General features: G+C 53.3%; 1 protein-coding gene across 1 annotated transcript in view; it reads right to left on the reverse strand.

The window, feature by feature from the left end:
* UNKL (unk like zinc finger) overlaps window positions 1-15059 on the reverse strand; it is a 43002-nt gene that overhangs the window by 8088 nt on the left and 19855 nt on the right. The window contains exons 8-9 of the mRNA XM_024759590.1: window positions 10033-10095; window positions 4237-4414 (exon numbers count right to left, since the gene is read on the reverse strand). Of these exons, the coding sequence (XP_024615358.1) occupies window positions 4237-4414; window positions 10033-10095 (241 nt within the window). The remainder of the gene's footprint in view (window positions 1-4236; window positions 4415-10032; window positions 10096-15059) is intronic.

The following is a 15059-nucleotide window of genomic DNA, read 5'->3' on the forward strand; positions in this document are numbered from 1 at the left end:
ACCTCTGCCTTTGTCCTCATGTGGTCTTCCCTCCCCTGTGTTTGTGTGTCCAAATTTCCTTCTTATAAGAACACCAGTCATATCAAATTAGGGCCCATCCTAATGGCCTCATTTTACCTTAATTACATCTGCAGAGACTTGTTTCTTTTTTTTGGCAGCACCGCACAGCTTGCAGGATCTTAGTTCCCCAACCAGGGATTTAACCCAGGCCCGTGGCAGTGAAAGCGTGGAGTCCTAACCACTGGACCACCAGGGAATTCCCTGCAAAGACTTGTTTCTAAATAAGGTCACACTCCCAAGTACAGGGGCGGAGAGTTTACAACGGAGGCATATCTTTTGGGGAGCACATAATTTAACTCACAACAATCGAGACCACCTGGAAACACCCCCCTACACACACCGACCTGTCCTCTCCAGGCCGTGCTGTGGTACTTGAACGGGTGCCTCCCGCAGACCTAGGGGCCCAGACCTGTCAGGACTCCTCCACAGACAGACCTGTCTCCTGTTAATGTGAACTCCACACAGAGGGTACAGCCTCTGGCTCCCACCTGCTGCCCAGGACATGACCACAGGCCCTGTGGCCCCTCACCCAACTCTGCCCCTAGTCGGGTGACCCCCTCCTTCTTGCTGTCCCCAGTTTCCAGCTCACTCTTTAAACTGTCACCCCAGCCTTGCCTTCCAGCCCTGCACTGTACCCCCAAACCCCTCCGGTCAAAGGCGGCCCTGTCCCTCTTTCCTCCCCTGCCTGGGGCCACATCCTGGCCCTGCCACCCTCCATGGGAGCCCGGCAGCCCCTCCTGTGCCTGGTCCACACCCGGACACAGGTGACTTCTGCAGTGCTCATCAGCAGACGCCCCAGCCGTCCCCCAGCATGGCCACACTGCCTCCTCCTAGCAGGAGTGGCCCCACTGCAGCATTGGCTCCTTATCAAACCGCACACAGGTGCCTCCTTTGAGCTGGTGCACCTGGGCCCACATGCTGAGCAGAAGCCCAGAGGAGCCCTCAACTCCTCCTCCCCTGACCCACACCAGTTAGGGCTCCCAGCTCTAGCCATCTCTGCAGGCTGCCCCCTCACCCCGACCTGCTCTGTCCCAGGAGTAACCTTTCTGTGATGCCAACCTCTTCATGTCCTGAGTCCTGCCTCCCAGAAAGGATGTACCCCTTGGCGAGCCAGTCCACATTCCCCCAGCAGGACCCTTTCCCACCCTGCCCCTCCCCACCCCAGCAATGGCTCCTCCTTTGTCTTTAAGCCATGACACTGCTGTGGGCTACAGCCTGCCACAGCTTCCATTAGCCCCACTAGTCCTGAGAAAACTCCTTCCCAGCCTCCAAAACCCTTCTCAGAATCACCCCCTGCTCCATCCCTGCATGTCACCTGGACTGTGCGGTCCAGCCCAGGCCTGGACCACTGCTGGCCGATGTGCAGACTCACCCGCTGACAGCAAGCACCCTGACCCACCCACTACACGCCTGACCTGCCACCACCACCCACGCTCCCTGTGCTGGCCTGGCACATCTGCTCTGCCTGGGGTCCTGAGCTCCTGTCCTGGACATGCTGGTCAGGAGGACCTGACAACACCTGGAGTGGTGGGATCAGGTTAGGGGTGGTCTGCTTCAAAGCTGGCAGAGTTCCAGAAACATTTTTTTGAATAACAAAGGCACATAAAATGAAGGAAGGGATGGACGGATGGATGGAAATAAACTGTGTGCAGGAGCCTTTTCTTACCTTGAAGTGATTTATCTCATCCCACTCCCCCACCCCCACCCAATGACTCAGCATAACAGGGCACCCCTGTTGCCCTGCCCCGCTCAGGTGCAGGCAGGGCACAACAGGGGCCAAATCTCACCCGACAAACCACAGCCTGTGTTGTGGAGGCGGGGGTTGGGGGGTGGCGGCGGTCACTGGCGTTCCCAGGAGGTGTCCTGGCCCACTTTTTCACCAGCACTATGTCTCTTATCCTATTACACACCCCACTGTTCCCTAAGATCAGACCCAGGTCTTCTGAGATGTTCTCTTAAAGGAAGAACTGACAACACTCAAAATCTACGTGAACCCAGTTAGGTAAACTGTGCCATGTGACCCGGAGCCCGCCTTGCCAAAGTACCAGTAACCGCCCAGATGTTAGCAAGCAATTAGCTGAAAGCTGCTGAATAATGGCCCTGGCAAAGCTCGGTTCCCGACGTGACACAGCACATTCAAGAGGTGCCCAGGTCCCCAGGACCATGGGACACACGGGAACAATGCACACAGTCAGTGCTCGAATTAGAGGCCAGAATGGGGAACCCCTGACGTGGGGGTGCTCCCCTGCACCCACGGGGAGGGGGCAGGATGCCCCCTGGCGGGCTGTCCTTCCCCTAACTAGAGGATGGAGAAGCACCTGGCAAACCCGCTCACTGCTGGTCTGAGTTTCCGACAGTGCAGGCGGCGATTCGATTCGCAGCAGGACAAGGCAGGAACCCCGTCCCTCTCGGGGAGCGAGAGACCCCCTTCCGCTAGGCGATGCAGGCTTCCCTGGAGAAGCCCGCGGCTGGCGCCCACGCAGGGAAGCAGCGGGCGCCTCTGCAGAGCAGGTTCCTAAAGGGGGGATGTTTGTATTCGCCTCATTCCGCAACCCCGAAGACCTTGGTACCAACCCCTGGCTGTCACACCTGGCCCGGGGCGCGGGTACCGCAGACCGGTAAGAGGAGCACCGGGAGGGGAGGGGAAAGATCTGGGGGAGGGGAGGAGGGGGAGACGCACCTCACATGGGAGCGGATTTGGCCCACCTGGAGGGACGGGAGTTGGCCCACCTGGGGAGAAGGGAAGGCGCACCTAGCACAGGGAGTTGGCGCACCGCTCTATCTGAAGCTCCGGGTAACATACTCCGTCCCACCCTGGTGACGCAAGCCTTAGGCTGCCCCGCCCCTCACCTCCTCTTACCAGCACCTGCCCCTCCCGGCGCTGCGAGGCGGCGTGCCGGGACCACGGACCCAGGTTGTGCGAAAACCATCGCGGGGCCGGGCTGCTTTGTTCGGGTTAAAGTGGGGTCTCCGCGGCAAGTCCCGAGCCCTGCCGCCTGCCGGTTGCTCCTACCCTGCCCGCCTGCCGCGGCTCAGGCCGGACCCCACTCAGGTAAAACATGCTCAACCCAACGCCATGTGGGTCAGGATGAACAGGCCGTGACCCTGCCCTCGGAGGTCACTCAGAGTCAGCTGCCCACAGCCCTGAGGTCCCTCCACAGTCGATCTAGTCTTTCCACCCTTTGCCAGCCACCCGGCAATGAACTCCGGAGGTTCCCGCCTGTTCATATGAAGTGGAAGGCAAAAGAAAGGAACCTGCCCAGTGGCCCTGAAATGATTCCACTGAATCCATTAAACACAGAAAATCTGGAACCAGCACCTGTTTATTTCAGAGTTTACCCCTTCTATTCATGCAGTGCATTAGTAAGGATACAACCTGAATGAAACTACATGGGAAAACAATCCAGTCTACATCTGTTAGCCCCAAAGCGGGTGGGGTGTGCACTCTTGGTCCTGGGTCCCAACAGCAGAAAGGCCAGCAAGGGCCCTCCTCCGGGGGCCAGAAGGCAGTTCTGAGGATTCCGTTACTTCCCAAAACTGGCTAGTATTATTGGTGCAGCCAGGTGCACCCAGACGTGGCCTGAGAGGGCCAGGTGACCCACATGGCCCTGACAGGCACCATCTCGCCCACCAGCTCCACTCTTCCCTTAGCTTTCATGACAGCCCCAACCTGGGCTCTGCGCCTCCATCCAGCTGCCAGACAGGTCCCCCGGGTCCAATCACACCAGTCATCAGTCCACAAACCCTCAAGGACTCCCAGCGGCCAAGAACCCCTCTGCAGCCGGTAGCCGTGCCCATGCCTTGTGACCTCATCCCCGCTCCTCTCTCTTGTCACCGTCCCCCGTCTTCAGGTGCCCTCACCACCCCTCACAACCCCCATTTCATTTCTCTGAAGCCTCCTGTTGTTGGTGGTCTCAGGCTGGGTGGCACTGCCCGCTCTGCCTTGCCCTGTGGGGCCTGTCCAGCTGCCCCACCTGAGGGCTCCTCATCTCCTCTGCAGCCCAAGGCCCCCAGCGAGGCAGGCATTTCCTAGACCACGGGCAACACAGCCAAAGTGGCAGGTGACTGAACACGCTCTTCTACAAACTGAGCATGAGCATACACCATGCATACTGGAAGGCGTCAAGGGAAGTGCAAAGAGGCGTCGGGGAGATGGGAGCAGAGCCCCGGACTTACCTGGGACTGCCTCGACGGCGCTGCCAGTGGGGTCAAGAGGGTGGGCACGAGCCGAGACAGTGGGCAGAGCGGTGGGCGAGGAGCCGCCTGAGCCAGTGCTGGATGCCAGGCTGGATGCGAGGCTGGAACTCACGCTGGGAGCGAGGGGGTGACCCACTGCCAACACTGCCAGGTGGCTCTGTGCAAAGACATAACAAGATGAGCCAGCGCCCTGCTCAGGGACAGCAACGTGATGGCAGCACAGTGACAGAGAATGACAGAATCGAGACGGATGAGCTGGCCCACTTTTATCCCCAAAACAAAATAAAGAAAGTCGACTACTTTTCCAGAGATTCTAGAGAGGCTTTAAACATCTGGTTAGTTACAATAACTGTGACAGCAGAATCACGAGCTGTCGATCACCCAGGGACGGGAACAAATGTATCCAGGGAGTGTCCCATCTAATGATGATAATAAGAATCATGATAATAAAGATTCAGAGAAGGACGTTCACAAGCAGATGAGGCAGCCTAAAAACAACCCACCCCAGACGTGAACAGACAGCCAGCACTGTTTCTGAAGACGTCGATAAAATAATCCTGTGAGGGGCTTCCCTGGTGGCGCAGTGGTTAAGAATCTGCCTGCCAATGCAGGGGACACAGGTTGGAGCCCTGGTCCGGGAAGATCCCACATGCCGCAGAGCAACTAAGTCCGTGCGCCACAACTACTGAGCCTGTGCTCTAGAGCCCACATGCCACAACTACTAAAGCCGCGTGCCTAGAGCCCATGCTCTGCAACAAGAGAAGCCACCGCAGTGAGAAGCCCGTGCACCGCAATGAAGAGTAGCCCCCGCTCACCGCAACTAGAGAAAGCCCGCGTGCAGCAACAAAGACCCAAAGCAGCCAAAAATAAATAAATAAATTTATTAAAAAAAATAATCCTATGACCTTGTTACCCAACAAAAGAAAAAGATTGGGGCAATTCACATTATCTTTATTTGATAGATTAAAAGAATTGGCACAATTTTGGATGAATAGCCAGTAACGTGGAGGGCACTGTGCACAGGAAAGGATGTGATAAAAATGAACCAGGACAGACCTACGAAGTCAGACCTCAGGGCTTTCCACACCGTACACAGTCATGTCTGGGTGCACACTCAGAGGCTGCTAGGAAATCAAGAGTCAGAAGCTATACTAAAGTGAAATGGTACGTCGTCTGGGTTTTGCTTCAAAATAATATAGGAAAAGTTAACCGTGGTGGGGGGGAGGGAAGGGGTGCTATAAGACCAAGTGCAAGGAGATGGGGTTCCTAGTGAAATTCTCATAATAAAAAGGAAATTCACTGAACAGTGTGTAAGAGACCAATCTGGCACAGAATAGCTTCTCCGAGCAAGTGTTCCCAGCCCTGAGGCCTCCTCCTTGGCATTCACAGTCTACCCCTAGCAACTGGCTTTGCTCAAGAGAGGCCCCAGGTGACAACCCATTGCTCCATGACTGCAGAGACCCTGGGACTGATCGCCATTGTATGCTTGAGACTAAAACTTAAAAATAGTAACTCGGGGGCTTCCCTGGTGGCACAGTGGGCACCAGGATGGGTGGAGAGTGGGGTCTCTGTCACCAGGAGAGCCAGAGGTGACACAGCAAAATGGGGGGGGGGGCGTGCCCCTCCTTATGCCAGCTTTTTCTGCACGGTTTCTCTTTTTTCGTGGTAAAATACACATAACATAGCATTGACCATCTTACCACTGTTAAGCATACAATCCAGCAGTATTAAATACATTGACAGCTACGCAGCCATCACTACCATCATCTCCAGAACTTTCTCATCTTCCCAAACTGAAACTCTGTCCTATTAAACACTAACTCCCCACCCTCCCCGAGCCCCTGACACCCACCCTTCCATTCTCTGTCTCTATGAATTTGACAGCTGCAGGGACCTCATATAAGCAGGATCAAACAGGATCCCACTGTATGGGGTGGGGGGCATCCCACTGTATGGCTGCTCATTGCAGCATGTAGAATCTTAGTTCCCCAACCAGGGATCGAACCCTCACCCCCTGCAGTGGAAGTGGAGTCTTAACCACTGGACCACCAGGGAAGTCCCAGGATTTGTCCTTCGTGTCTAGCTTATTTCACTGAGCATAGTGTCTTTGCTGTGGACTGTGTGTCCCCCCAAAATCCGAATGTTCAAGCCCTAACCTCCAATGTGACTGTATCTAGAGATCGGGCCTTTAAGGTGACAGTTAAATGAGGTCATAAGAGGGGGTTCTGATCCGATAGGTCTGGTGTCCTTATAAGAGGAAGGGACTCCAGGGATGCACAGGCACAGAGGAAAGGATGTGCAGGCACATAGCAAGACGCCAGCCATCTGCACCACACCTGCCTACACTTTGATCTTGGATATCCAGCCTCCAGAACTGTGAGAAAATAAATTTCCGGTATGTTAGCCAGCCAGTCTAGTGTTTTGTTATGGCAGCCTGAGGTAACACAGTCTTCAGGGTTGATCCATGTTGTACCATGTGATGGAATTTCCTTCCTTTTTATGGCTGAATAATATTCCACTGTATGGATGGACCACATTATGCTCATCCATTCATCCGCCAATGGGCACTTGGGTTGCTCACACCTTCTGGCTTCATGAATAATGCTGCTGTGAAAATGGGTGTACAAATACCTCTTCGAGACACTGCTTGCAATTCATTTGGGTATATACCCAGAAATGGGATTGCTGGATCATAAGGTAATTCTATTTTTAATTTTTCAAGGAAACACCATACTGTTTTCCACAGTGGCTGCACCATTTTACATTCTTACCAGCAATGCAAAAGCTTCAATTTCTCTACATCATTGCCAACACCTGTTATTCTTTGTTTTGCTTTTTTAATAGCAGCTGTCCCCTAATGGGCATGAAGTGGTACCTCATGGTGGGTTTGGTTTGCATGTTCCTAGAGACCACTGGTATTGAGCATCTTTTAATGTGCTTGTGGGCTATTTGTGTATCTTCTTTGGAGAAATGTCTACTCAAGTCCTTTGCCCGTTTTTTGTTTTTGTTTTTTTTTTTTTTGCGGTATGCGGGCCTCTCACTGTTGCGGCCTCTCCTGTTGAGGAGCACAGGCTCCGGATGCGCAGGCTCAACGGCCATGGCTCATGGGCCCAGCTGCTCCACGGCATGTGGGATCTTCCCGGACCTGGGCACGAACCCATGTCCCCTGCATCGGCAGGTGGACTCTCAACCACTGTGCCACCAGGGAAGCCCCCTTTGCCCATTTTTTAATCAGGTTGCTTGTTTTGTTGATGTTGAGTTGTAGGAGTTCTTTCTATGTTCTGAATATTAACCCCTTATCAGATAAATAATTTGCAGATATTTTTCCCATTCCATGAGCTGTCTTTTCACTCTGTTTGTTGACAGTGTCCTTTGATGCACAAAAGTTTTTAATTTCAATGAAGTCTCATTTATCTATTTTCTCTTCTGTTGCCTGTGCTTTTGGTGTCACATCCATGAAATTGTTGCCAATCCCAAAGTCAGGAAGCTTTCCCATCTGCCTGTTTTTGAGTAGCAGAGACACACTCGTGTGCTAGGGTAAGCTTGGGGTGACCTGGGGACTCATCTGACTGACAACTTGGAAAGCCCGCCTGTTCGCTGAGAACTGAGTCCCCCAATTGCTCTGCTCTCACGGGGTGACACCACTGGCTGCCTCTCAGAGTGGGACAGAGCGAGTCCTGGAGGTCTGGGGTCTGCGCACCGTGGACACTGTCTCCATGGTCTCAGAGCCTGGACTCTGCAGCGATGGGCGGCCACAGCATGGAGCTGCTTTCCTCGGCAGGAACCACCGAGTGCCGCCCAGCAAGCAGGGGGTGTCTAAGGAAGGGGCCCCCTGGGAAGGAAGATGGAAACTGGGGAGTGGGCCGGGCTAACCAGCGAACTGAACCGCCTCAGTTTATCAAGGAAAACACCACACGCCCTGTGTTTCCCACTCTGACCCAATGATCGAAGCCCCAGAAACAAGAGCTGCTGCTGAGGCCTGGGGACATGGGGTCCTGCGGCCGCCTCAGAGGAGATGGGAGGTCCCAGGGACAGGTGGCCAGAATTCTCCTCCAGCCAGAGCGGACGGCGCCCACATGCAGGGAAGGGGTGCCTGGAGCAGCATCTGAGCACCATTCACCCGAGAGAGCCACCAGGCTGGCCTCACAGCCACGGCGTCCACTGGGCATTCCACCAGACCCTTCAAACAGAGTGGGAACCTCAGGGGTCCCAGGGGAAATGCTGGGACCAGTTAACCTGGCCTAGGGGCCCTCTGGCTTTCCAACCGGGCCTGGCTTTGGGACAGGACGGAGGGGGTCTCTGGGTGCAGGTGAGTGCTGGCTGGTGGATGAACTTGGCCAGTCTACTCACAGCGCCCAAGGGGGAGGGCAGCTCGCACACTGGGAACCTCCCAGCCATCTTGGGCTCCCCCGCCGTGAGCCCCACTCCTTTCCAGGCCCTTCCTCCTCAGCCCTGAGACTGCGGTCACGTACCCTGTTGGCTACACTACTGTTAACATTTCATGTTTCAGATTCTTAATGAACAACTTCTCGATTTCAATCTCTTTAAAAAAAAAAAAAAGACAAGATAACTGCGTTGTATTTTTACTTTCAAACACCCTGCTGATTTCAAAAATGTGCTTCAGAAGCTTCTAATGGAAAAATAGTGCCTGAACATCTTGCCCTGAAAAATCCCCCAGGAGGTACCCTCAGGGCACTAAGAAAACCAGAAGAAAAGGAACTGTGAGGGCCTGTCCACTGGGGAATTTAAAATAAAGCTCGGAGCAGAGACAGGTGACAAACCGCCAGAGAGAGTGAGTGCTCGCTGCGCATCCTGCCAAGCCCAGGCCTTCTGGAGCGTGTAAAGCTCCCTCTGCCTTTTTACAGTGATAGGAAAACAAGCATCCTTGTGTCCAGAGAAAAAAACCTGTTTCTCAAACAACTTGGTTTACCAAGCATACAGGAAGCTATGTCGCACAGAACAGAGAGAAAGGGCCTGACTCAGCAGAAGCTTGGGGGCGGGGGAGGGGGCAGGGAGGGAAGCCCCCATGTAGCCTCCCTTTGAGGAGAAAGAATGCATTGATCACTAGTTCCTGATCACTAGTTCTCTCAGAGGTGAAAACAACTCCAGATTGTGACCCGAGAGAGGGAGACCAAGCCAGGCTCACCCTGGATGCTGCGATGGGCTCAGTTGTGCCCCCAAAACTCAGATGTTGGGGTCCTGACCCCCAGCATCTCTGAACGGGACCTGCTTAAGAGTCAGGGTCTTTACTGAGGGAATCAAGTTAAGACGAGGTTGATGGGGGGGTCCTGATCAAATAGCACTGATGTCCTGATGGAAAAGGGACCACTGGAGACAGACACAGACACAGGGGGAAGACGGCGCCTGCAGGCTGAGGACGGAGGTCCCCAAAAGGAACCAACCTTGCTGACACCCTTGTCTCCGACTTCGGGCTCCGGACGGAATCACTGCGTGTTGTTTAAGCCTCGGTCTGTGGAGCTTTGTCACGGCTGCCCCAGGGACGCTCACACAGAAGGGCCATGAAGGGCACCTCTTATTTCCCCGTGGGGGAAACTTTAAGAGGTTTTGGTTCTGTTGTTTCCAAGGTACGGCACACTTTTTAAAACATTAAAACAAAGGACACATGGAACAGATGACTTTAAGAAGAATATAAGAATGTAGCTGTTTTACAAATGGATGTTAACCAGATCACGGCTTGAGTCAGGGGTAAGTGACGGGCTACACAGGCAGCAGTCTAGTCGCAAAGAGAACATGAAATCTCGCCTCGGGTAGTACCTGCTTACTGTCCTGCTCGCTGGCCTTCTGGCTGCCTTCAGCAGGTGAATCTCTCCGCTTTGCCTGCAACAGAAAAAGCAATGGCTGTTGGAAGAAAAAGCAGCTGATTGAAAACACACAGAGACCTAAGCTTTGCTCAGAAGGCAGAAAAGGCTGAGGACTAGGACTTTCCTGGTGGCGCAGTGGTTAAGAATCCACCTGCCAATGCAGGGGACACGGGTTCGAGCCCTGGTCCAGGAAGATCCCATGTGCCGCGGAGCAACTAAGCCCGTGTGCCACAACTACTGAGCCTGCTCTCTAGAAGCCTGTGTGCCTAGAGCCTGTGCTCCTCAACAAGAAAAGCCACCATAGTGAGAAGCCCGCGCACCGCAACAAAGACCCAACATAGCCAAAAATAAATAAATAAAGGGGGGAAAAGAAAAAGAAAAGGCCAAGGACTGAAGTCCATGAAAGAAAGGCTTTCAAATCTGCTGCCTCTGCATCAGTTTTCTTGGATTCCAGTTCCTACACCTGATGTGGATCTCTGCGCTCCTTGCTGGTCCGTGTGAAGGCAGGTGAGAGCTCCTTGAACCCACAATGGCGAACCCCAAAGAGAGCCTCCCAGGCAGGGCTGCATCTCCAGAGCCGGGAAAGTCGTGGAAAGTCCAACACCTGAGACAAATGATTTCCTGGAAGGCTATTCTCTGCCCTCACCCTTTCTGCCTGGAGACAGCCTATAAATTTCCCTTCAGAAAGGCGATCCCTTCCCTCCCAAGAGGAAGGGAACAGCTTAACCACCTGAGAATGCTAATCACCCAAAGGACTACAGGAGGCTGAGCCTCACAACAAACTCACTAAAATAACCCTCATCTTCCCTTACTTCCCCCATATCTTTACCTTCCCAAATTTAGTTCCCTGTAAGCAGAAACCCCTTTTGTCTTGTCACTTCTCCACAATTTATTGCTCTTTGTTAAAAGGGTAGATAAGCCCCCAGGTCTAACCTCCAAATGAATAAGAAATAAACATTTTCTCCAGTTAATTTGCCTTTGGTCAGTTTAATTTGTGGGACCCCAGACACTAAACCTAAATGGATAGAGGGAACAGTTTTGGTTTTTTAAAAAAATTTATTTAATGTATTTATTTTTGGCTGTGTTGGGTCTTCGTTGCTGTGCATGGGCTTTTCTCTACTTGCGGTGAGCATGGGCTCCTCTTCGTTGCAGTGCGCGGGCTTCGCACTGCGGTGGCTTCTCTTGTTGCAGAGCACGGGCTCTAGGCACCCGGGGTTCAGTAGTTGTGGCTCGTGGGCTCTGGAGCGCAGGCTCAGTAGTTGTGGCGCACAGGCTTAGTTGCTCCGCAGCATGTGGGATCTTCCCAGACCAGGGCTTGAATCCGTGTCCCCTGCATTGGCAGGCGAATTCTTAACCACTGCGTCACCAGGGAAGCCCGAGGGAACAGTTTTTTCCTCTCTCTCGCATGTAAAAATCCTGACTCCCATGAGCCACCTTCTGGGGAAACTGCACGAGGATGGCTTTGCTTGCAGAGCTCACGACCTGTACTCTCAGGTCAAACATAAGCATGAAAACTGCACCAAGGGACTTTCCTGGTGGTGCAGTGGTTAAGAATCTGTCTGCCAATGCAGGGGACATGGGTTCAATCCATGGTCCAGGAAGATCCCATATGCCACAGAGCAACTAAGCCCGTGTGCCATGACTACTGAGCCTGCACTCTAGAGCCCGCGAGCCACAACTACTGAGCCCATGCGCCACAACCACTGAAGCCCACGCACCCTAGAGCCCACGTGATGCAACTACCAAAGCCCACGCGCTCTAGGGCCTGCATGCCAAAACTACCGAAGCCCATGTGCCTAGAGCCCGTGCTCCACAAGAGAAGCTACCTCAATGAGAAGCCTGCGCACCACAATGAAGAGTAGCCCCCGCTCGCCACAACTAGAGAAAGCCCACGCACAGCAACGAAGACCCAACAGAGCCAAAAACAAAAACAAAACAAAAAAACGTTCTTTAGATCTAAGTGTTATTCTGATTTTTGTGCCTAATCTTATGTTAAGTGAACTTGAACTTGTGGCGGTGGCTTAGGTCATCCCTTCCTTCCTTGTTTGATTTCTGGATTTGTAGAAGGACCCAGAAGACTCACAGAAGGCAGAGAAGAAGCCATGTTCACACAGGCCCTGACTGGGGCCCCTTCCTCCTGCCTGATGCCCAACACCCAGCTCAACTCTGAGCCCGTCCTGGTTTCTCTGGTTTCCTTGCATTCCTTTCACCCAGAAGTGACCCCCACACACACCCCAATTTGGTTGTTGGCCTCCGAAGGCTTTGACCAGAGACCTGAGACCCTCGCTCTAAGGAGAAGCTACATTGTGAAGAAACCAGGTTGCCCTGAAACAGCTCTGCTCGCCTTCAGGATAAAGTCCCAGAGCTCCTGCGTGGGGCCTTGTCCCCGTCCAGGGCCCCTCCTGACTCTTCCCTGGGCCTGCACCTGTGCTGGGCGGGGAGGGGAGCTCATGCTCTGCAATGTCAGCAACCCACCATCACACAGGAGCTTTCAGGTGTGCTGAGCAGGCACCTAGCTGTGCGTGAATGTTCTGGAACGGGGCAAGAGGGCGGCCGGTGAGAGCAGCTTGCCCCGGATAGGGCACAGAGTTCTTTCACTTAAGTTCAGTTCTGCTGTCAAAGTTGACTGAGATTCAGGAAAATGGGGAAGGGAAGCTGTCCTCTATTCCTCACCCCCAATGGTTCGTTTGGGACAGCGAGACCCATGCTGAGGTCCGAGCTTCTCCAAACACCCCAATCGACGTATTCCCTTAGGGTCACGACCAAACCACATGCCCCTGAACCCATGCCCAGAGGCGGCCCGAGTTGACCCCAGCGCCTCAGATCCCACATGATTCTTGGATGCTCAAAATCTATTTGAGCATGTGCTAAAAATGTCAGGCAGGAGGACGAGCCAGTTCCCAGTTCCAATGTTGTGGTCCTCCAGGGGAAGACTGGATGTTTCACATTGAAACACTTTGCTTGAATCTTTTTAACGGAAACTTTGTAATAGGGAAGAACAAATCTGACTCCATATTGGATTGTTTCTTTTGCTTTAACCTTTGTATTCTATTGCTTTTGCTACAAGTTAATCACTAAAAGAATGTTGCCTATAGCCTGAAATACACAGGATAGCCCATTCTCAAAGTTCTGACCTTTAAAGGTTTATCACTTTTCCATTCATATAGAGATAAAAAGTTGCAAAACAGAGCATAACATTTATCTTGTTGGAGTTTTATAGGAACGTGACCAGACCTATGCAGACAGCTTTGAGAACAAAGGATTCCAAGAAGTTCACAACAACTAACCATACCCCCTCTCCTTTTAGTACAAAAGAAGCCTAAATTCTAACTGGGTTCTTTGGGACACTAGTCCACTGTCCTCCTGGTCTGCCGGCTTTCCGGATAAAGTTGCTATTCCTTGCCCCAACAACTCATCTTCCGACTTACTGGCCTGTCATGCGGTGAGCAGTACAACGGACTCGGTAACTTCTTGGAGGATTTTAACTTCTCCCTCAATTTCCAGTCCTGGCCTTAGGCCCACCTGAGTGAGTTCTGTCTCACATAAGGACGAACAGAGATGGTGGCCACACGAGGCGCTGCTGTTCATTCTGAAACGGTTACACTGACACACTCGAGTCCCACCTCAGGGTAACTGAAGACCTGTGAGGTGGGCGAATCCAGGTGCACCCCGCCTAAAGCAGCTGTGGGGCTGGAAGCCTGACCCGGGGAGCAGGGTGGGCATCACCCAGGAGAGCAGCCCAGCTCCCTGCCTCACCAAAGGAACTCAGCTGCGTCTGCAGCCAGACATGAAAGGCAGCACGCAGAAAGGTTGTGCTAAAGTCACAGCTGGTGAAGAGGAAACACTCCTCTGTGACACTCGCTACCTGGAGACAGCGCAGACCCCCACAGGCTGAGGGCTGTTCCACGAGACACACCTGCACCTCAGACGCCAATCCAAGTCCCAAGTTGTCACCTGTGCGCCTGACCAACCAGCTGTAAACCAGGGTTTCCATGACCCCCTCCTTGGGTTCCATCTACAGTGGAACCCAAGCCATTGTACTATAGCTCACAGAACTCCAGGAAACACATAACTATGTTTACTGGCTCATTATGTAATAGAGGATGTGATAAAGGACACAGATGCACAGCCAGGTGAAGAGGCACTCCGGGCAAGGTCCGGAGGGGTCCCAAGTGCAGGAGCTTCTGTCCCCGTGGAGCTGGGGTGCGCCACCCTCCCACACATGGATGTGTTCCCCAACCTGGATGCTCTCCAAATCTCATACTTTAGAAATTTTTACGGAGGGTCATCACGTGGGCACGATCCACTCTTGACTCAATCTCCAGCCCCTTCCCCCTCCCCAGAGGATGGGGGTAGGGCTGAAAGTTCCAGGCTTCTAATCACACCTGGTCTTTCTTGTGACCAGCCCCATCCAGGAGCCCACCAAGAGTCACCTCACTGGAACAAAAGAATTATGAGGGTCTTGGAGTCCTGTGTGAGGAGCCAGGGGGAGAAGAGACCAATATACATATTTTCTATTATTTAACAATGTGTTTCTGTTGAGAGATGCCAGCAGGTGACATGATGTGGCCAGTTCTGGACACAGTGAGGGGAGGGTGCCGGCAGCGGGAGCCGACCCACAGCTACGTGGGCTCCACAGCCGGAAGCGAGCAGTGGGTAAGCCGCTTCCCTCTCCCCGGTTGTAGAGGAGGGATTCAAACCCAAGACAGACTCCTCAAACCCAGGACCACATCTACAGGTGATGAGACTCCAGGCATCTCTCCCCCACCAGGGTGAAGTATGCATAGTGAGGTTCATGGTTTGTCTGTTCACCCAGACTCTCTCTACACTGAAAAGGAAGCAGCGGGAACACCCACTGTGCACAAGGCTGGATTCGGGACTTGTGACAATCCTCACAAACAAATATACTCAGGATGGAGGGGGCAACCAGTAGAGAATGAGAACCTCGCCCCCCCCGCCCCCCGACACCTGCCCCAAGTA

Source organism: Neophocaena asiaeorientalis, unplaced genomic scaffold (genome assembly GCF_003031525.2).
Source record: "Neophocaena asiaeorientalis asiaeorientalis breed wild unplaced genomic scaffold, Neophocaena_asiaeorientalis_V1.1 scaffold254, whole genome shotgun sequence".
NCBI classification, from domain to species: domain Eukaryota; kingdom Metazoa; phylum Chordata; class Mammalia; order Artiodactyla; family Phocoenidae; genus Neophocaena; species Neophocaena asiaeorientalis.